The 24,350-nt window shown below is 38.8% G+C and overlaps 1 protein-coding gene across 6 annotated transcripts in view; it reads left to right on the top strand.

Moving 5' to 3' along the window:
- Positions 1–23,689, top strand: part of LOC133652231 (transducin-like enhancer protein 4) — a 115,864-nt gene extending 92,175 nt beyond the window's left edge. For 2 of the 6 annotated variants that reach the window (XM_062050748.1, XM_062050746.1), the window contains exons 16-21: positions 1,600–1,849; positions 1,917–2,164; positions 9,047–9,194; positions 9,278–9,428; positions 9,509–9,585; positions 23,280–23,686. In XM_062050748.1, coding sequence (XP_061906732.1) covers positions 1,600–1,849; positions 1,917–2,164; positions 9,047–9,194; positions 9,278–9,428; positions 9,509–9,585; positions 23,280–23,387 — 982 coding nt within the window. In that variant the 3' untranslated portion in view covers positions 23,388–23,686. Of the gene's footprint in view, positions 1–1,599; positions 1,850–1,916; positions 2,165–9,046; positions 9,195–9,277; positions 9,429–9,508; positions 9,586–23,279 lie in introns of all 6 variants that reach the window. The other 4 variants (XM_062050751.1, XM_062050749.1, XM_062050747.1 and 1 more) reach the window with 3 other exon arrangements.
- The last annotated feature ends 661 nt before the right edge of the window (positions 23,690–24,350 follow it).

The following is a 24,350-nucleotide window of genomic DNA, read 5'->3' as shown; positions in this document are numbered from 1 at the left end:
TATTAATGGTTAAAAAAATCGATATATCGTGATGGTTTTGAAAATGAAAAATATTACAATGGTCCCTATGCTTTGATTTTTCAGTGCTAAAGTTTAGCAAGTTTAGTTTAGGCTATTTTTTGTACAATGTCTAACTAGGAAGTAGCTTTTTTCAGGAAGCTGTATGTGTTATGTTGTGCCCTGCAAAGGGTTTACACTGTAAGTATTGTGCTAACTAGATACCAGCTGTTTGATTGTGACATTCATCTTAGTTGTGGTTTTCATTACCAAATGTAGATTGTTGAAATCGCCATGTAAAGTTTCTAATGCTAATAGTAGCCTGTCTATGACAAATCCAATATAAATTAGCATCAAGCTAGCGTGTTTTGGAAGAGCATGCTTGCTTTGTTGGTGTTGAAAATGACAACATTACTTAAAAGGAGTTTATGATGCTTGAATAAATGTTGACATAAGCCGTTGTTTAGTCTGCACACGAACGTGACACGTGCAACATTGGTAACAAAATATAGCAGTGTTTAATTTTACGTGAATCAATACCCGGTTGTACTGATGGAATTCGGTCGTTGCTTGTAAAAGTACCAAATTTGGCACCCATCCCTACCTTTTACATCAGAGGTGTCAAAGTCGTTTTCACTGAGGGCCACCTCACAGTTATATTTGGCCGCAGAGGGCCGCTTCTAACAGTGAATACTATAGTTACATAATTTTTTATGCATTTTATTAGTAGATTTTTTTTTAACTAAAATGTAAAAGAAATGGAATTGGGGGTTAAATCATCAAAAATGATTCCCGGGCGCGGCCACCGCTGCTGCTCACTGCTCCCCTCACCTCCCAGGGGGTGATCAAGGGTGATGGGTCAAATGCAGAGAATAATTTCACCACACCTAGTGTGTGTGTGACAATCATTGGTACTTTAACTTAAAATATGGTAAATTGCAATAATTTCACCTTAAAAATTAGTGTCTATTACTGTAAATGGAAAAACAGTACTGCTGTTTTTATGGTAAAAAAAAAAAGGCAGCTTAGTTGCCAGAATTTTACTGTAAAATGTACATTTGTTTCTTTACTGTAAAAAAAACAACTGCAATTTTACAGTAAAATATTGGCACCTGAGCTGCAAGTTTGTTATTTTTTTTATTTTTTTTACTGCAAATCAACTGTAGATTTTTCGGTGTATTACTGTAAATGCCGAAACGGCACCACAGTTTATTCCAGTAAAAAAAGTTGTTCTTGTCATTAAGAGAAAAATGCTAAACCACAGTAAATTTCACAATTTTACCATGAAATCTATTGCTACTTTTTCATTGCACAATTTGATGGATAACTTGCTTTGAGATCATTATTATTAGTATTTATTTCTATTTAAAAAATGGTTTGAATGTTTGATAATATATTTTTGCATAATTAGACAAAATTTAAGTTAACATAATTTGCAATTACATGGAGTACATATATTTTTGTTTCTCCCAAATTAGAAAGAAAGAATACATTTAGTAAGAAAAGTTACAGTACTTTATTGATACACAGGCTTTCGAGGGCCAAATAAAATGAAGTGGCACATGTGTGTTACACAATGACCGCTGTGTTTCTTCATTTCAGAGCCTACTCCTTTCACGTGAGCGCTGACGGACAGATGCAGCCAGTACCTTTCCCTCCTGACGCGCTGATCGGCCCGGCGATCCCACGCCACGCGCGGCAGATCAATACTCTCAATCACGGGGAGGTGGTGTGCGCCGTGACTATCAGCAACCCAACGCGTCATGTTTACACCGGCGGCAAGGGCTGCGTGAAGGTGTGGGACATCAGTCACCCTGGAAACAAGACCTCCGTGTCCCAACTGGACTGCCTGGTGAGTGCCAGCTGTCTGATTCATGACAGTCGGTTTAAGAAATGAAAACATACATCTGTACCATCAGAATAGAGACAACTACATCCGCTCTTGTCGACTGCTTCCTGACGGACGGACGCTCATCGTCGGAGGCGAGGCGAGCACTTTGTCAATATGGGACTTAGCCACGCCGACGCCTCGGATCAAGGCAGAACTGACCTCGTCGGCTCCTGCGTGTTACGCGCTAGCCATTAGTCCCGATTCCAAGGTGTGCTTTTCCTGCTGTTCTGATGGAAACATAGCCGTGTGGGATCTTCACAACCAGACTCTGGTGAGGTAGGTCACCTCATGCTAACTCAATGTGGGTCACTGGTGGGGCAGGAGTCCATCCCGGCTGACTCCGGGTAAGAAGTGGTGTTCACCCTGGACTTAAATTGCCTGTTTTTACAGCAAAACGTATCTCTTTACTAAGCCTATAAAATGTGGGCTTCTTGTCGCTAAGTACAACATTAGCTTAGCTTAGTTCTGGACACTATACAGTGCAGTGTTGGCGCTACGAATTTTCAAAATGGGGTGCCAGGCACCCCGTCAAAACATAAAAATGGGGTCCCACAGTAAATTTTTTAGGTCCCACTTTTTTGTAACCGTTTTGGAATCAAATGATAGATGTATGCATTATCCTGTTATATCTCACATTCTATATTGTTTTGGAAAAAGTTTGCCATAAACGTTACTTAATTCATCAAAAAAATTATACAAAAGAAAACACATTTTAATGCATATGTAAATGTATTCAGTTATAAACATTCATTCACTTTCTTCTTTCCTTAATGGATCTAAACTTTACCGCTGCCGTCCCAAAATCAAAGTTCTCTGGCTGACGAGGACCTATCTCATCTCTGCATATTTTATTAGAAAACCCTTACAGGCATTACATGTATCAAAATCAAGTACATACTGTACTGTTTGCTTGTTGAAATACCCTTTTTAGAGTAAATATCTACCCAAACGACCACTTTGCTGCTGCCAAAAATTTATTTGAAGGGTATTTCAACAAGTACAGTAGGTACTTGATTTTGATATATGTAATGCAAATAAGGGTATTCTAGTCAAATATGCGTGTGTAAATATGCGATGTGTAAATATCAAAATATTACGTTGAATCACTTTTTGTCAGGCAATATTACATTTGATGAAATGTGTACATAAATGAATACATCCAAACACTACATAAATATGTATTATGTGCATGAATAAATAACAATTACAATTGTATGTATCTTCCAAACAAGAAAGAGGTTTTATCACGCCAACATCGGACTAACAACAGTCCTTTAAAGGCTTACTGAAATGACATTTTTTTTATTTAAACGGGGATAGCAGATCCATTCTATGTGTCATACTTGATCATTTCGCGATATTGCCATATTTTTGCTGAAAGGATTTAGTAGAGAACATCGACGATAAAGTTCGCAACTTTTGGTCGCTGATAAAAAAAAGCCTTGCCTGTACCGGAAGTAGCGTGACGTCGCAGGTTGAAGGGCTCCTCACATTTCCCCATTGTTTACACCAGCAGCGAGAGCGATTCGGACAGAGAAAGCGATGATTACCCCATTAATTTGAGCAAGGATGAAAGATTCGTGGATGAAGAACGTGAGCGTGAAGGACTAGAGTGCAGTGCAGGACGTATCTTTTTTCGCTCTGACCGTAACTTAGGTAAAAGGGCTCATTGGATTCCACACTTTCTCCTTTTTCTATTGTGGATCACGGATTTGTATTTTAAACCACCCCGGATACTATATCCTCTTGAAAATGAGAGTCAAGAACGCGAAATGGACATTCACAGTGACTTTTATCTCCATGACAATACATCGGTGAAGCACTTTAGCTACGGAGCTAACGTGATAGCATCGTGCTTAAATGCAGATAGAAACAAAAGAAATAAGCCCCTGACTGGAAGGATAGACAGAAGATCAACAATACTACTATCAGGAGACACCGAACCAAACACTGGACCTGTAACTACACGGTTAATGCTGTGCCGCCTGTCGAAGCCCAGCAATGCTGTTGCTAACGACGCCATTGAAGCTAACTTAGCTACGGGACCTCGTCAGAGCTATGATAAAAACATTAGTGCTCCACCTACGCCAGCCCTCATCTGCTCATCAACACCCGTGCTCACCTGCGTTGCAGCGATCGACGGCGCGACGAAGGACTTCACCCGATCATGGATGCGGTCGGCGGCTAGCGTCGGATAGCGCATCTGCTATTCAACTTAAAGTCCTCCTGGTTGTGTTGCTGCAGCCAGCCGCTAATACACCGATCCCACCTACAGCTTTTTTCTTTGCAGTCTCCATTGTTCATTAAACAAATTGCAAAAGATTCACCAACACAGATGTCCAGAATACTGTGGAATTTTGTGATGAAAACAGAGCTGCTTGTATTGTGATACAATGTGTCCGAATACTTCCGTTTCAACCATTGACGTCACGCGCAAACGTCATCATACATAGACGTTTTCAACCGGAAGTTCCCCGGAAAATTTAAAATTGCACTTTATAGGTTAACCCGGCCGTATTGGCATGTTTGATTGATTGATTGAGACTTTTATTTGTAGGTTGCACAGTGAAGTACATATTCCGTACAATTGACCACTAAATGGTAACACCCGAATAAGTTTTTCAACTTGTTTAAGTCAGGGTCCACTTAAATTGATTCATGATACAGATATATACTATCAGATATATACTATCATCATAATACAGTCATCACACAAGATAATCACATTGAATTATTTACATTATTTACAATCAGGGGTGTGGAGGGGAGGGGGTTAGGATATGGACAGCAAGTAGTGGACATAGAGAGAGAGAGAGAGAGAGAGAGAGAGAGAGAGAGAGAGATCAGAAGGCATAAGAAAAAGTATCTGCATTTGATTGTTTACATTTGATTATTAGCAATCCGGGGAGGGTGTTAGTTTAGGGTTGTAGCTGCCTGGAGGTGAACTTTTATTGCGGTTTTGAAGGAGGATAGAGATGCCCTTTCTTTTATACCTGTTGGGAGCGCATTCCACATTGATGTGGCATAGAAAGAGAATGAGTTAAGACCTTTGTTAGTTCGGAATCTGGGTTTAACGTGGTTAGTGGAGCTCCCCCTGGTGTTGTGGTTATGGCGGTCATTTACGTTAAGGAAGTAGTTTGACATGTACTTCGGTATCAGGGAGGTGTAGTGGATTTTATAGACTAGGCTCAGTGCAAGTTGTTTAACTCTGTCCTCCACCTTGAGCCAGCCCACTTTGGAGAAGTGGGTAGGAGTGAGGTGGGATCTGGGGTGGAGGTCTAGAAGTAACCTGACTAGCTTGTTCTGGGATGTTTGGAGTTTAGATTTGAGGGTTTTGGAGGTGCTAGGGTACCAGGAGGTGCATGCGTAATCGAAAAAGAGTTGAACGAGAGTTCCCGCCAGAATCCTCATGGTGCTTTTGTTGACCAGAGAGGAGATTCTGTAGAGAAATCGCATTCGTTGGTTAACCTTTTTGATTACCTTGGTTGCCATTTTATCACAGGAAAGGTTAGCCTCTAGAATGGAACCTAGGTAGGTGACCTCATCTTTCCTGGTGATAACAATGTCACCCACTTTTATAGTGAAGTCATTGACTTTCTTAAGGTTGATGTGGGACCCAAACAGGATGGATTCCGTTTTACCCAAGTGTATGGATAGCTTGTTGTCAGTGAGCCAGGTGCAAGTTCTACAGAGCTCAGCACTGAGGATTTTCTCCACCTTTGACTTGTCTTTGTCGGATACCAGCAGGGCAGAGTCATCCGCAAACAAAAACAATTCACATTCGCATGCCGATGACAAGTCGTTTATGTATATTAGGAACAGTAAAGGTCCCAATATACTGCCTTGGGGGACTCCACAGCTCACCGAGAGGGGGGGGGACACGGTGCCGTTCACCTCTACCACCTGCTCCCTCCCCTCCAAGTAAGATTGCATCCAGCTCCATGAGGTTTTGTTAAATCCGATTGCTCTGAGCTTATCCAACAGTATAGCGTGGTTAATGGTGTCAAAGGCCTTCTGAAGGTCCAGCATGACCATGCCGCAGTATTTGCCCGCGTCCACCTCATGTTTGATGTGGTCGGTCAGATAGAGAAGGCATGTGTCAGTAGAGTGGTTAGTTCTGAAACCGGATTGGAATTTGTACATGAGTTTATTAGTGGCAAGGTAACTATCGACCTGTTCATAAACTATTTTCTCCATTACTTTCGAAATGGAACTGAGAATAGAAACAGGTCGGTCGTTGCCAGGTTCCAATTTGCTTCCTTTTTTAAAGAGGGGAGTTACTCTTGCTATCTTAAAATCTTTTGGTACTTGGCCTTGTGCAATTGATAGGTTTATTATGTGCGTGATGATCGGGGCAATGATGGAGGCAGAGTCCCTGAGGAATCTGGAGGGAATATTATCAAGGCCTTGTTTGGGTGGAGTGCGCTCAATTTTTTAAACACCTCATCAGCTGTGACCATTTCTAATTTGAAATCATCGTTGGATACTCCTAGCTTTCTGTAGAAGGCTTTAATGTGTTCTACACCAAAGCGACCAGAGTAGTGGGACAGCTTGTTGACAAGAGTTGCGGCTATGCTGGTGAAAAAGGTGTTAAGTCTGCTAGCTACCTCCATTTTGTCTGTAATGAGGGAGTCACCCTCCTTAATGCTGATGTTGGTGAGTCTGGTTTTAAGTTTCTGGCTGCAACCAGGAAGCTGGTTGTTGAGAATTTTCCAGAGCTCACGTGGCTTATTTGTGTTTTCCTCTATTTTGTCGTTAATGTAATTTTTTTTAAGAATTTAGTCAGGTTGGTTGTGTTGCACTGTTAAGATTTCATCATTGATGTATAAACTATCAGACTGCGAGGTCTGTAGTAGTGGGTTTCAGTAGGCCTTTAAATCTCATTAATACCACAGAAAAGGAAAACGATCAGTTTCCAGACATGATAAAGGCTTAAATAATGTCAAACACGTAGCGTTACAATAACCACATAGATAAAGTGTTTTTCTTACACCTAGTAATCCGCTGGGGACAGACGAAGCCAAGCAGTGCAGGTTTAGCGAGCGGTGCGCGCTCCCGTGAAGAAAATACATTTTTGGCTGGGAATCACATTTTGGCACAACACCAGCAAATATAATCAAACCAAAACACCTGCGGAAAGCGATATTTGATGAAAAAAAAAAAGCAAACCAGAGTTTTTACGCGGAGAAGGCAGGGTCAGTAAAATTTTCAATGCGTAAAAAGACACAAAAAGTGCGTTAACGCCAACATTGCAGTGTTTATGACACAAATTTTAAACTCCACTGTTTTCTTGGATATAATGTGTCTACTTACCTGTTGCTGAGAAGTCACCACTTTGGTTCACCTTCATTATAGTTAGCATGTTTCATTCCAGCCGATGCATTTAATAGGGGTGTCACTTCCTATATGATACGGATATGGGTGCTTTTATTTTGTTATTTTGTCGCATGGAAAGTTAGAGAAGGCCCGATCAGGTGAAATTAGTCAAACAGAGAACAATAGTAGGTATGAAAAACACTAACATTTATTATTAACTGTCATGGACTTGTGCTGTCTTTGAATTAAAGTGGAATGGTAATTAGTTTTTTGCGATTCATTAAGTTAAGCTTATGACTCGGTCTGCAGCTATCAATTGTTTTAGTAATCGAGTAATTTATACACTACCGTTCAAAAGTTTGGGGTCACCCAAACAATTTTGTGGAATAGCCTTCATTTCTAAGAACAAGAATTTCAGATGAAGGTTCTCTTTTTCTGGCCATTTTGAGCGTTTAATTGACCCCACAAATGTGATTGATTGATTGATTGATTGAGACTTTTATTAGTAGGTTGCACAGTGAAGTACTTATTCCGTACAATTGACCACTAAATGGTAACACCCGAATAAGTTTTTCAACTTGTTTAAGTCGGGGTCCAGATGATGCTCCAGAAACTCAATCTGCCCAAAGAAAGGTCAGTTTTGTAGCTTCTGTAACGAGCTAAACTGTTTTCAGATGTGTGAACATAATTGCACAAGGGTTTTCTAATCATCAATTAGCCTTCTGAGCCAATGAGCAAACACATTGTACCATTAGAACACTGGAGTGATAGTTGCTGGAAATGGGCCTCTATACACCTATGTAGATATTGCACCAAAAACCAGACATTTGCAGATAGAATAGTCATTTACCACATTAGCAATGTATAGAGTGTATTTCTTTAAAGTTAAGACTAGTTTAAAGTTATATTCATTGAAAAGTACAGTGCTTTTCCTTCAAAAATAAGGACATTTCAATGTAAACATAGAGAAACCTGAGAAGAACTACGGGTTTGGTGCCAGAAAGTTACAGTTGCGCTCTAAAGGGTGAACGCGGCAAAGGTATTGTGGTAATACCGGTATTGGTGGGGACGAGCGCCTTGCATCATTCACAGACCACATTGGTCTGACAACGGTCCGTTTGAAAAAATCCCAAAAAACTGCCATACTGTCCAGGTGACTTTTCCTGTTTTATTCACAATTTCTTCATTTTTACTTTCTCTTCTCACTTTCTCACTTCATGTAAAGAATCGACAGCGAGACAACAAGATGGTACGATAGAGATACTGTTACCTGATTGGCTGTAGCGTGTCAGTCCCACTGATCAGCGATCACTTCCTGCGTTGCTCGGTTACCAGAGAGCGAGTGTCTTTGTTCATGCAACCAACCTTGCTTCGCCACTTCCACTTTCTACCGACATTAAAACAAAATCGTTATTTTTAACATATTTTTTATTGATATCGATGTCTATCGCGATATACTGTATATTGCTATCATTTTATCGCCCAATCCTATCAGTGAAGGACACGTACCACAAATGACTAGCTTGTGTGCTATTGTGTGCTTAGCTGTTGTGTAGCTTCTAGTAGCCTATAGCCTAGCATGTTTACCTTTTGTAAATGACTAAAATTGAAGAAAAGACCAACCTCGTGTGCTTATTGGAGGACATTTAAACACACATGACTGCCTGTATCGGACATTTTAGATGCAAGCTGTTATAATCCGCTACTAGTTATTTTGCTGATATCAGCCCAATATCAATATCGAATCTGGACAGCCCTACTTATTATTTTTACTGAAGGGGCCTTTGAAGATTACCTTTTTCCCTCAGTTTGCATGAAATAAAGCTTCATGCTCTTCTACAGGCAGTTCCAGGGCCACACGGACGGAGCAAGCTGCATAGACATCTCCAATGATGGCACCAAGCTTTGGACGGGAGGTCTGGACAACACCGTCCGCTCCTGGGATCTCAGAGAGGGCCGGCAGCTGCAGCAGCATGACTTCACCTCACAGGTACGCTCTCGCAGTCCGCTTCTTCAGCCAGACTCCCGCAGGAAAGGTAAGATGAAGATAATGGTTCTGTACTGCGATCGCAGATCTTCTCGCTGGGCTACTGTCCAACCGGCGAGTGGCTGGCGGTGGGGATGGAGAACAGCAACGTGGAGGTCCTGCACGTCTCCAAACCTGACAAGTACCAGCTTCACCTTCATGAAAGCTGCGTGCTGTCGCTTCGTTTTGCTCACTGCGGTGGGTCAACGTTGTCTGCTCGTGTTTTCTCTCACTTCTTTGGCCGGTCGTCGGCTCATTGACTGCACTGTCATCTGCAGGAAAGTGGTTCGTCAGCACAGGAAAAGACAATCTGCTTAACGCATGGAGAACCCCGTATGGAGCCAGCATATTCCAGGTAAGTGTGGATTGCAAGATTGTGTATCGGTAGAAGGGATGGCAAATCACCCCGATGCTCGCTTCTCTGCATTGGCTTCCTGTTCATTTTAGAATTTATTTTAAAATGTTGCTCTTTGTTCTTAAAGCTTTGAATGGACTGGCCCCAAAGTACATCACAGACTTAGACTTAGAGCTCATCCAAATGTATGCTCCAGCTCTAACATTGAGGTCCGAGGGCCAGTTCCAACTTGTGGGGCCTAAAACGAGGCTTAAAACGAGGGGAGACAGGGCCTTCTCTGTTTTTGGCCCTAAACTTTGGAATGTTCTGCCCTAGGGTTGTACGGTATACCGGTACTAGTATAGTATCGCGGTATTATTGTATTAAAAACGGTACTAAACTCCGTTTGAAAAGTACCGGTTCCCAGGCATGATGGTGCGTTGTCACTTTGCTGTTTTTTATGAGCAGAGGAGCATGTTCGGCAGCGCACAATCACGGAGTACTTACAAGCAGACACAGTGTGTAGACAGAAAAGGGAGAATGGACGCATTTTGGCTTAAAAACTAAAGATAAAGGTGACGTTATAACACTCAAACGCCCTCAGGAGGAGGTGCTTTAAGACATGGTTAGCTAGCTAGCAGCTAACATCCATATGCAGTCGGCAATGTTTTAGCTACTTCTAAATCACTAATCCTCGGCCCCATGGCGACAAATAAAGTGAGTTTCTTACATCTACCATTATCACTGCAGGACGAGGAATAGATAAACATGCTTCACTACACACCCTAGGAGGATACAATAGCTCACCGGCGTCACCGCTAACAAAAGCTAGCGCGCCTGAATGTAAAAAAATGCCATGGGTAGATCTACATCTAACATCCACTGTAATGATATCAAGTACAAGAGTGTATCTAGTTGATACTACTATGATTACATCCATATTTTTTATCGTCACAAAATCTTTTTTCCTTTTTAAAAAATTCATATTATTTTTATGAACTCAGGAAATACGTTCCTGGACACATGAGGACTTTGAATGTAGTTGAATAGTAACTGCTTGGTATCGGATCGATACCTAAATCTGTGGTATCATCCAAAACTAATGTAAAGTATCCAAACGACAGAAGAATAAGTGATTATTACATTTGAACAGAAGTGTAGATAGAACATGTTGAAACAGAAAGTAACCAGATATTAACAGTAAATGAACAAGGGGATTAATAATACATTTTTACAGCTTGTCCCTCGTAATTTTGACAAAATAATAGAATGATAAATGACACAATATGTTACTGCATATGTCAGCAGACAAATTAGGAGTCTGTGTTTGTTTACTTACTACTAAAAGACAAGTTGTCTCCTAAAGCAGGAATACAAATTTTGTATTTCTACAAAATACAAAATCTGGCTAGATACCAACACATTGCAAGCAATTTTTTTTATCTCAGGGCATTCAATCAATCACAACTGGACTGTTTGGTTTGTCTTAGAGTATGTTTCGCCGCTCATCCGAATAGGCTTCATCGGTCCGTGCTCTTAGACATACATTGGTCAGATCTAGTCTAGCAGCTGGTGCTAAAACCCAAAATATTTAAGCTCCAAAACCAGGAGGGTGTGCCTGGGCAAGGATGGTTTTGCCCTATGGTAGCTAGAAAAACAACTGTTTTGATGCAAACAAGCAATTATAAATGTCAAAGCCAACGACAGTTGTTAAAGTGTAATTTCCCCTTGTTAGCATTGAGGTATTGTGTGGTAGAACGATCGCTGTGGATCGACTACTATCAGTCCAAAATAGTCGTAATCCTCCACATAAGCATTCCATTCAGTTGTAAACAAATGGCATTCTGGTCCTACTTGGATGAGAGGCACAACGTCTTCTAAGACAAACCAAAAAGTCCAGTTACCATCGATTGAATGCCCTGAGATGACAATGACCTGATGAATGAGAATTTTTTTTTATATCCATTAAAAATTTGTTTGTCCTTTTTGTGTTGAGCTGTTTAAAAAAGCATAATGTTATAACACATTTCAATAAAGCAAATTAATTGACCACTCATGGCATTAAAACTTGTAAATGATCTGTCTAGGCTGTACACTTGCTATTAGTGAAAAAGTATAGCTTTCTGCGATTATCGCGATTAATTTTGAGTTAACGATGAACAATGCAATTATTTTGAGTTAACTTTGAACAATACGATTATTTTGGGTTAACTATGAACAATGCGATTATTTTGAGTTAACTCTGAACAATGCGATTATTTTGAGGTAACTCTGAACAATGCTATTATTTTGAGTTAACTATGAACAATGCGATTATCATGATTATTTTGAGTTAATTATGAACAATGCGATTATTTTGAGGTGACTCTGAACATTGCGATTATTTTTAGGTAACTCTAAACAATGCTATTATTTTGAGATAACTATGAACAATACGATTATTTTAAGTTAGCTATGAACAATGCGATTATTTTGAGTTAACTATGAACAATGCAGTTATCGCGATTCATTTGGAGTTAACTTTGAACAATGCGATTATCGCGATTAATTTTGAGTTAACTATGAACAATGCGATTATCAAGATTATTTTGAGTTAACTATGAACAATGCAGTTATCGCGATTCATTTGGAGTTAACTTTGAACAATGCGATTATCGCGATTAATTTTGAGTTAACTATAAACAATGCGATTATCAAGATTATTTTGAGTTAACTATGAACAATGCGATTATCCAGATTATTTTGAGTTAAATATGAACAATGCGATTATCGCCATTATTTTGAGTTAACTATGAACAATGCGATTATCACGATTATTTTGAGTTAACTATGAACAATGCAATTATTTTGAGTTAACTTTGAACAATACGATTATTTTGGGTTAACTATGAACAATGCGATTATTTTGAGTTAACTCTGAACAATGCGATTATTTTGAGGTAACTCTGAACAATGCTATTATTTTGAGTTAACTATGAACAATGCGATTATCATGATTATTTTGAGTTAACTATGAACAATGCGATTATTTTGAGGTGACTCTGAACATTGCGATTATTTTTAGGTAACTCTAAACAATGCTATTATTTTGAGATAACTATGAACAATACGATTATTTTAAGTTAGCTATGAACAATGCGATTATTTTGAGTTAACTATGAACAATGCAGTTATCGCGATTCATTTGGAGTTAACTTTGAACAATGCGATTATCGCGATTAATTTTGAGTTAACTATGAACAATGCGATTATCAAGATTATTTTGAGTTAACTATGAACAATGCGATTATCCAGATTATTTTGAGTTAAATATGAACAATGCGATTATCGCCATTATTTTGAGTTAACTATGAACAATGCGATTATCACGATTATTTTGAGTTAACTATGAACAATGCAATTATTTTGAGTTAACTATGAACACTGCGATTATCGCGATTATTTTGAGTTAACTATGAACAGCGCAATTATTTTGAGTTAACTATGAACAATGCGATTATTTTGAGTTAACAATGACCAATGCGATTATTTTGAGTTAACTGTGAACAATGCAACTATCGTGATTATTTCGAGTTAACTATGAACAATGCGATTATCGCGATTATTTGGAGTTAACTATGAACAATGCGATTATCGCGATTATTTGGAGTTAACTATGAACAATGCGTTTATTTTGAGTTAACTATGAACAATGCGATTATTTTGAGTTAACTATGAACAATGCGATTATCGCGATTAATTTTGAGTTAACTATGAACAATGCGATTAGCGCGATTATTTTGTGTTAACTATGAACAATACGATTATTTTAAGTTAGCTATGAACAATGCGATTATTTTGAGTTAACTATGAACAATTCGGTTATCGCGATTAATTTGGAGTTAAGATTAATTTTGAGTTAACTATGAACAATGCGGTTATCGTGATTAATTTGGAGTTAACTTTGAACAATGCGATTATCGCGATTAATTTTGAGTTAACTATGAACAATGCGGTTATCGCGATTAATTTGGAGTTAACTTTGAACAATGCGATTATCGCGATTAATTTTGAGTTAACTATGAACAATGCGATTATCAAGATTATTTTGAGTTAACTATGAACAATGCGATTATTCCGATTATTTTGAGTTAACTATGAACAATTCGATTATCGCCATTATTTTGAGTTAACTATGAACAATGCGAATATGACGATTATTTTGAGTTAACTATGAACAATGCAATTATTTTGAGTTAACTATGAACACTGCGATTATCGCGATTATTTTGAGTTAACTATGAACAGAGCAATTATTTTGAGTTAACTATGAACAATGCGATTATTTTGAGTTAACGATGACCAATGCGATTATTTTGAGTTAACTGTGAACAATGCAACTATCGTGATTATTTCGAGTTAACTATGAACAATGCGATTATCGCGATTATTTGGAGTTAACTATGAACCATGCGATTATCGCGATTATTTGGAGTTAACTATGAACAACGCAATTATTTTGAGTTAACTATGAACAATGGGATTATTTGGAGTTAACTATGAACAATGCGATTATTTTGAGTTAACAATGAACAACGCAATTATTTTGAGTTAACTATGAACAATGGGATTATTTTGAGTTAACTATGAACAATGCGATTATTTTGAGTTAACTATGAACAACGCAATTATTTTGAGTTAACTATGAACAACGCGATTATTTTGAGTTGACTATGAACAAAGCAATTATTTTGAGTTGACTATGAACAATGCGATTATTTTGAGTTAACTATGAACAATGTGATTATCGCGATTATTTTGAGTTAACTATGAACAATGCGTTTATTTTGAGTTAACTATGAACAATGCGATTATTTTGAGTTAACTATGAACAATGCGATTATCGCGATTATTTTGAGTTAACTATGAACAATGCGTTTATTTTGAGTTAACTATGAACAATGCGATTATTTTGAGTTAACTATGAACAATGCGATTATCGCGATTAATTTTGAGTTAACTATGAACAATGCGATTATCGCGATTATTTTTAACTATGTACAATGCGATTATAGCAATTATTTTGAGTTAACTATGAACAATGCGATTATCGCGATTATTTTGAGTTAACTATGAACAACGCAATTTTTTGAGTTAACTGAACAATGCGATTATTTTGAGTTAACTATGAACAGCGCAATTATTTTGAGTTAACTATGAACAACGCGATTATTTTGAGTTAACGATGAACAATGCGATTATTTTGAGTTAACTATGAACAATGCAATTATCGTAGGGTAGATGGGACCCGTCAGCCCAGTAAGGCGACCCATCTAGGAGAAGGTAAACTCCGATCCAAAACCGCCCCTGCCTTGTGGCATACCTTTCTAGGGGAAGGCTTCGGGAGTAAACCCTGAGGAAAAATCCAGAGATGGAGTCCCTAAGGTGGTCCACTGCTGGCTACAGCGGTGCACTGGCAACTTCTGCGACACTGTTGGTGCCAAATTGTACCAGCTCTTGCTGCTCCTTTGGATCCATCATCAGTGTGAAGAGGGGGGTCCTGCTGCATGGGCAACAGCTTGACCTCCATACAATTCTGCCCTGGCTTGCGCCCTGGAGAGGTCACTCCAGCCTTGTGTCATAGTGTGGAAACAACAACGGGAAGCAACAGTCTACTGGTTATAAGCTACAATGCTTGATTGACGTAGAGCATAGCGCCAGGGGTTGCTTCCGACGGTGGGAGAGATCCTTGAATTTCATTGGACAGCTACTGTCCGCCTTAAGCTGGTCAGCCCCCAGCCAATTAGGTGCTGTCCCGCCACAGTCTGCCTTCTTCATTGGGTGCATGGGGATTAGGAAAAAAACGACAAGCAGACTGCAAGACCTGCACCAAGCAAGAAACAAAGTATGAAAAACAGGTGCCCAGTCTTAAAACTGGGAAGCTGGAATGTCCGAACTTTGACACCAGGACACTCAAATGATCTCCAAGACATCAGTGATGCTAGAAAAACGGCTGTCATTAACAATGAGCTACTGAGACTCCAGGTAGACATAGCTGCATTGCAAGAGACCCGCCTAGCCGACTCGGGAACCCTCATGGAGAAAGACTTTACCTTCTTCTGGCAAGGAAAGAGTGCCAGAGACCGCTGAGAGCATGGAGTTGGATTCGCTGTCAGGAACACCTTGTTAAAGATGGTTGAATCAGGAGACAAAGGATCCGAACGCATGATGACACTCCACCTCTGCACCTCTGATGTCCCAGTGACCCTAGTCTGCACATATGCTCCCACTCTAATGTCTACAGCAGAAGTTAAGGATACATTTTATGCCAACTTGAATGACGTCATCAAGAACGTTTCCCCCAAGGAACATCTCATCATCCTTGGTGACTTCAATGCGAGAGTGGGTGCTGACCATGACTCATGGCCTTCCTGTCTTGGACACTTCGGAGTTGGCAAGGTCAATGACAATGGGCAACGGCTACTGGAGTTCTGTTCCTACCATAACCTTTGCGTGACCAACTCCTACTTTCAGACGAAACCACAGCACAAAGTGACATGGCACCATCCCCGCTCAAAGCATTGGCATCAGTTAGACATGATCCTGATCCGACAAGCCAGCCTCAAGTTTGTGCTCGTTACTCGTAGTTACCACAGCACAGACTGTGACAAAGACCATTCACTTGTCTGTTGCAAGATCAGGCTACAACCAAAAATGTTTCACAATTCCAAACAGAAAGGCAAGCCCCGCATTGATTCCACCAGCATGCATCTTCCAGAGAAAGTAGAACAGTTTGCCAAGTCTCTCAACAACATCCTATCTGAAGAACACCAGCGCTACTCGGCCTCCGAGAAATGGGGCCACCTCAGGGAGGCCATTCAGAAAACAGCCCTTGCGACTTTTGGGAGGAAGATCTTCAAAAACAACGACTGGTTTGTTGCCAAGTCCAGCGAGATGACCCCCGTCATTGAAGCAAAGCGTGCTGCCCTCGCTGAATACAAACGCTCCCCAAATGAGAAGTCCCTGCAAGCACTGAGAACTACAAGAAGCAAAGTGCAACAGACTGCAAGACATTGTGCCAATGAATACTGGCAACAACTCAGTGAATCCATCCAGTCTGCAGCTACCTCAGGTAACATCAGGGGGATGTACGAGGGCATCAAGACTGCTCTGGGCCCAACACAGAGCAAAACAGCCCCCCTAAAGACCACCAGTGGGGAAGTTATCACTGACAAGGGCAAGCAGATGGACAGATGGGTAGAGCACTATTCAGAACTCTATTCCAGAGAGAACACTGTCGTCGCCTCAGCCCTTGATGCCATTGAACAGCTGCCCATCATTGAGGAATTAGATGCTGAACCAACACTTGCTGAACTTCACAAAGCGATCGACAGCTTAGCAACTGGCAAAGCACCTGGTACTGATGGCATCCCCCCAGACCTCATCAAGCGCTGTAAAGACACCCTCCTGCAGCCTTTGCATGATGTCTTCTGCCATTGCTGGAAAGAGGGAGCCGTGCCGCAAGACATGAGAGATGCCAAGATTGTCACCCTTTACAAAAATAAGGGCGACAGGAGCGACTGTAACAATTATAGGGGCATCTCCCTCCTGAATATTGTAGGGAAACTCTATGCCCGTGTCGTGCTTGTCCGCCTTCAGAAACTTGCTGAGCGCGTTTACCCGGAATCTCAATGCAGCTTTCGCACCAAGCGCTCTACAGTCGACATGATATTCTCCCTTCGCCAACTTCAGGAGAAATGCAGAGAACAACAGAAGCCCCTGTACATATCCTTCATTGACCTGACCAAGGCTTTCGACCTGGTTAGCAGAGAAGGGCTCTTCAGCATCCTACCCAAGATTGGATGCCCTCCAAAGCTCCATAGTCTCATTAGATATTTTCATGACGACATGAAGGCAACCATCGAGTATGAGGGTAGCATGTCCAACCAATTTGACATCAAGAGCGGAGTCAAGCAAGGTTGCGTCCTTGCTCCTACCCTTTTAGGCATCTTCTTTGCCCTGCTCATCAAATATGCTTTTGGGACTGCAACAGAAGGGGTATATCTACGTACCAGATCTGACGGCCGACTTTTCAATCTAGCCCGTCTTAAAGCAAGGACCAAAGTCCGTGAGACAATCATCCGGGACATGCTCTTTGCTGATGATGCCGCCGTCTTTTCGCACACTGAACAAGAACTCCAGTGCCTTATGGACAGATTCTCCCAGGCCTGCAAAGACTTCGGGCTTACCATCAGCCTACAAAAGACCAATGTGCTGAGTCAGGAAGTGGACACTCAACCAGCCATCACAATCGATGAGTACCAACTCAAAGTCGTACACCAATTTACATATCTGGGATCCACCATCAGTGACAATCTGTCCCTCGATGGTGAGATCAACAAACGTATCGGCAAAGCTGCCACAACCCTAGGGCGCCTCACAACCCGCGTCTGGGAGAACCGGAAGCTGACAACTCCTACCAAGATGGCAGTGTACAACGCCTGCATTGTCAGCACTCTTCTCTACGGCAGCGAAACATGGACAACATACTCCAAACAGGAGCGCAAACTGAACACCTTCCACATGCGCTGCCTTCGCCGCATCCTCGGCATCCATTGGAGTGACAAGGTGACGAATGCCCAGGTCCTCGAACGCGCTGGTCTTCCTACCATGTTCACGCTGCTCAGACAACGCAGGCTGCGTTGGCTCGGCCACGTGTGCCGTATGGAGGATGGACGTATCCCAAAGGACATCCTGTATGGCGAACTTGCTTCAGGCAAGAGATCTGTTGGCCGGCCAAAACTGCGCTTCAAAGATGTCTGCAAGCGGGACATGAAAGCCCTGGACATAAACACTGAACAATGGGAAGATGCAGCAGCTGACCGCAGCAAATGGCGCAGTGTCCTTCACAAACAGCTGAAGACTGGCGAGGAAAAGATCCATGCCACAGCCAATGAAAAAAGAACCAAGCGGAAGACACGCACTCCTGCAGTTGCACCTTCCAGCTACATCTGCAGTAAATGCGGCCGTGTTTGCCTCTCCCACATCGGACTCATCAGCCACAGCAGGCTTTGTCGCTGAGTTTAAACTTGACCTCTGGACTGGCGCAGTTTCCATAGTCGTTACGACTGACGGAGGCCTGATTTCGAGTTAACTATGAACAATGCGATTATCACGATTATTTTGAGTTAACTATGAACAATGCGATTATCGCGATTATTTTGAGTTAACTATGAACAATGCGATTATCACAATTTTTTTGAGTTAACTATGAACAACGCAATTATTTTGAGTTAACTATGAACTACGCAATTATTTTGAGTTAACTATGAACAATGGGATTATTTGGAGTTAACAATGAACAACGCAATTATTTTGAGTTAACTATGAACAATGGGATTATTTTGAGTGAACTATGAACAATGCGATTATTTTAAGTTAACTATGAACAATGCAATTATTTTGAGTTAACTATGAACATTGGATTATTTTGAGTTGACTATGAACAACACGATTATTTTGAGTTGACTATGAACAATGCGATTATTTTGAGTGAACTATGAACAATGCGATTATCGTGATTATTTCGAGTTAACCATGAACAATGCGATTATCCCGATTATTTTGAGTTAACTATGAACAATGCGATTATTGCGATTATTTTGAGTTAACTATGAACAACGCAATTATTTTGAGATAACTATGAACAATGGGATTATTTTGAGTTAACTATGAACAATGCGATTATTTTTAGTTAACTATGAACAACGGTATTATTTTGAGTTAACTATGAACAATGCGATTATCGCGATTATTTTGAGTTAACTATGAACAACGCAATTATTTTGAGTTAACTATGAACAAAGCGATTATTTTGAGTTAACTATGAACAATGCGATTATCGTGATTATTTTGAGTTAACTATGAACAATGCGATTATCGTGATATTTCGAGTTAACTATGAACAATGCGATTATCGCGATTATTTTGAGTTAACTATGAACAATGCGATTATCGCGATTATTTTGAGTTAACTATGAACAACGCAATTATTTTTAGTTAACTATGAACAATGGGATTATTTTTAGTTAACTATGAACAACGCAATTATTTTGAGTTAACTATGAACAATGCGATTATCGCGATTATTTTGAGTTAACTATGAACAATGCGATTATCGCAATTTTTTTGAGTTAACTATGAACAATGCGATTATCGCAATTATTTTGAGTTAACTATGAACAACGCAATTATTTTGAGTTAACTATGAACAACGCAATTATTTTGAGTTAACTATGAACAATGGGATTATTTGGAGTTAACAATGAACAACGCGATTATTTTGAGTTAACTATGAACAATGGGATTATTTTGAGTTAACTATGAACAATGCGATTATTTTAAGTTAACTATGAACAATGCAATTATTTTGAGTTGACTATGAACAACACGATTATTTTGAGTTGACTATGAACAATGCGATTATTTTGAGTTAACTATGAACAATGTGATTATCGTGATTATTTCGAGTTAACCATGAACAATGCGATTATCCCGATTATTTCAAGTTAACCATGAACAATGTGATTATCGCGATTATTTTGAGTTAACTATGAACAAAGCAATTATTTTGAGTTAACTATGAACAATGGGATTATTTTGAGTTAACTATGAACGATGCGATTATTTTTAGTTAACTATGAACAACGGTATTATTTTGAGTTAACTATGAACAATGCGATTATCGCGATTATTTTGAGTTAACTATGAACAACGCAATTATTTTGAGTTAACTATGAACAATGCGATTATTTAGAGTTAACTATGAACAATGCGATTATCGTGATTATTTTTAGTTAACTATGAACAATGTGATTATCGTGATTATTTCGAGTTAACTATGAACAATGCGATTATCGCGATTATTTTGAGTTAACTATGAACAATGCGATTATCGCGATTACTTTGAGTTAACTATGAACAACGCAATTATTTTGAGTTAACTATGAACAATGGGATTATTTTTAGTTAACTATGAACAACGCAATTATTTTGAGTTAACTATGAACAATGCGATTATTTTTGAGTTAACTATAAACAACGCAATTAGTTTGAGTTAATGCGATTATCGTGATTATTTTGAGTTAACTATGAACAATGTGATTATCGTGATCATTTGGAGTTAACTATGAACAATGCGATTATCGCGATTATTTTGAGTTAACTATGAACAATGCGATTATCGTGATTACTTTGAGTTAACTATGAACAACGCAATTATTTTGAGTTAACTATGAACAATGGGATTATTTTTAGTTAACTATGAACAACGCAATTATTTTGAGTTAACTATGAACAATGCGATTATCGCGATTATTTTGAGTTAACTATGAACGAAGCAATTGTTTTGAGTTAACTATGAACAATGCGATTATTTTGAGTTAACTATAAACAACGCAATTATTTTGAGTTAACTATGAACATTGGATTATTTTGAGTTGACTATGAACAACACAATTATTTTGAGTTGACTATGAACAATGCGATTATTTTGAGTGAACTATGAACAATGCGATTATCGTGATTATTTCGAGTTAACCATGAACAATGCGATTATCCCGATTATTTTGAGTTAACTATGAACAATGCGATTATTGCGATTATTTTGAGTTAACTATGAACAACGCAATTATTTTGAGATAACTATGAACAATGGGATTATTTTGAGTTAACTATGAACAATGCGATTATTTTTAGTTAACTATGAACAACGGTATTATTTTGAGTTAACTATGAACAATGCGATTATCGCGATTATTTTGAGTTAACTATGAACAACGCAATTATTTTGAGTTAACTATGAACAAAGCGATTATTTTGAGTTAACTATGAACAATGCGATTATCGTGATTATTTTGAGTTAACTATGAACAATGCGATTATCGTGATATTTCGAGTTAACTATGAACAATGCGATTATCGCGATTATTTTGAGTTAACTATGAACAATGCGATTATCGCGATTATTTTGAGTTAACTATGAACAACGCAATTATTTTTAGTTAACTATGAACAATGGGATTATTTTTAGTTAACTATGAACAACGCAATTATTTTGAGTTAACTATGAACAATGCGATTATCGCGATTATTTTGAGTTAACTATGAACAATGCGATTATCGCGATTTTTTTGAGTTAACTATGAACAATGCGATTATCGCAATTATTTTGAGTTAACTATGAACAACGCAATTATTTTGAGTTAACTATGAACAACGCAATTATTTTGAGTTAACTATGAACAATGGGATTATTTGGAGTTAACAATGAACAACGCGATTATTTTGAGTTAACTATGAACAATGGGATTATTTTGAGTTAACTATGAACAATGCGATTATTTTAAGTTAACTATGAACAATGCAATTATTTTGAGTTGACTATGAACAACACGATTATTTTGAGTTGACTATGAACAATGCGATTATTTTGAGTTAACTATGAACAATGTGATTATCGTGATTATTTCGAGTTAACCATGAACAATGCGATTATCCCGATTATTTCAAGTTAACCATGAACAATGTGATTATCGCGATTATTTTGAGTTAACTATGAACAAAGCAATTATTTTGAGTTAACTATGAACAATGGGATTATTTTGAGTTAACTATGAACGATGCGATTATTTTTAGTTAACTATGAACAACGGTATTATTTTGAGTTAACTATGAACAATGCGATTATCGCGATTATTTTGAGTTAACTATGAACAACGCAATTATTTTGAGTTAACTATGAACAATGCGATTATTTAGAGTTAACTATGAACAATGCGATTATCGTGATTATTTTTAGTTAACTATGAACAATGTGATTATCGTGATTATTTCGAGTTAACTATGAACAATGCGATTATCGCGATTATTTTGAGTTAACTATGAACAATGCGATTATCGCGATTACTTTGAGTTAACTATGAACAACGCTATTATTTTGAGTTAACTATGAACAATGGGATTATTTTTAGTTAACTATGAACAACGCAATTATTTTGAGTTAACTATGAACAATGCGATTATTTTTGAGTTAACTATAAACAACGCAATTAGTTTGAGTTAATGCGATTATCGTGATTATTTTGAGTTAACTATGAACAATGTGATTATCGTGATCATTTCGAGTTAACTATGAACAATGCGATTATCGCGATTATTTTGAGTTAACTATGAACAATGCGATTATCGTGATTACTTTGAGTTAACTATGAACAACGCAATTATTTTGAGTTAACTATGAACAATGGGATTATTTTTAGTTAACTATGAACAACGCAATTATTTTGAGTTAACTATGAACAATGCGATTATCGCGATTATTTTGAGTTAACTATGAACAAAGCAATTATTTTGAGTTAACTATGAACAATGCGATTATTTTGAGTTAACTATAAACAACGCAATTATTTTGAGTTAACTATGAACAATGCGATTATTTTGAGTTAACTATGAACAATGCAATTATTTTAAGATAACTATGAACAATGCGATTATCGTGATTATTTCGAGTTAACTGTGAACAATGCGATTATCGCGATTAAATATTTGAATCATTTGACGGCCGTAATAACATGATTCATTCAAAAGCCATGCAGACCTACTGTAACACATGCAACTGATTGTTTTCTGCACATGAAGGATTTCCACACTGACATGTTTTCCTTCCTCCCTGACAGTCCAAGGAGTCTTCGTCAGTGCTGAGCTGCGACATCTCCGTGGATGACAAGTACATCGTGACGGGCTCGGGAGACAAGAAAGCCACTGTCTATGAGGTCATATACTAAGGGAGTGGGCGGAGTCATCCCATCCAAGGCACTGTTCAATACCGTATTTAAGTACTTTTTTTAAAAGCTGCTCCTAACCAAGCAGCAATGTTTTGTTTTTTTAACGAGTGAATGTCGATATCAACTGAGCAAATATTGTTAACTTATTTTCCAAACTCTGCTTTTTGAATTCCTGAAAGTGCGGCCTGTGTTTGTTTGTTGCGTTCTTGCCTTTTCTCGCTTGAAAGGAGGCAAACATCAACATAAACAAATATAAATACACACAGATGACCTGTTTTTTGTATTTGTGTCATCATTGTGAGTAGGAATTACTGTGTGAATGTCTACCTCTTGGCCGTATAACAAGTCTGTCTTCAGTGTCCTCATAACTGATTGGCCTTTACACGTCTTCTTGTTGCAACTTCCTGTTTAATGACCCAGCAGCTCTCCTCCGTCAGCTGCGACTCGTTACTCGTCTCAGACGTGTAGACAACAACAACAACAAAACACTGTGCCTTTACGCTTCTCTCTTCAACTGAAGGATGTTTCTGTTACTTTTTGCAAACTAAAGTCACTATAAAATATAGTTTTGCATGTGCAACATTAGAGTTACTGATGAGTGCTAAACACATACAGTACAGTGCAACCTTGATTTACCAACTTACCCTAAAATCCGGACAATAAGCCGCTACTTTTTTCCTACGCTTTGAACCCAACGGCTTATAAAATGGCGCGGCTAATTGACGGCCACAATGGAAATAGTTTTCATTAAACACGTACACTTGAAGGATGTGTTTTTGTGCTTTGACGCCATCTTTTGAACGAGCTATCTTGCTGCAGATACCGCTGGGTGAATTTGAATTCCTGCTGTTTAAAGCTTTTACCCGGAAGTACAAGTGCCGTTCCGTCTTCTAGTCCTCCGTAGCGTTTCTACTCGTATGGATTCTTCATTCATCACGCCAAGCAACGTTTGTAAGTTTTACA

The sequence above is a fragment of the Entelurus aequoreus genome, linkage group LG06 (genome assembly GCF_033978785.1).
Source record: "Entelurus aequoreus isolate RoL-2023_Sb linkage group LG06, RoL_Eaeq_v1.1, whole genome shotgun sequence".
NCBI classification, from domain to species: Eukaryota; Metazoa; Chordata; class Actinopteri; order Syngnathiformes; family Syngnathidae; genus Entelurus; species Entelurus aequoreus.
This window is presented reverse-complemented; position numbering and strand designations above follow the sequence as displayed.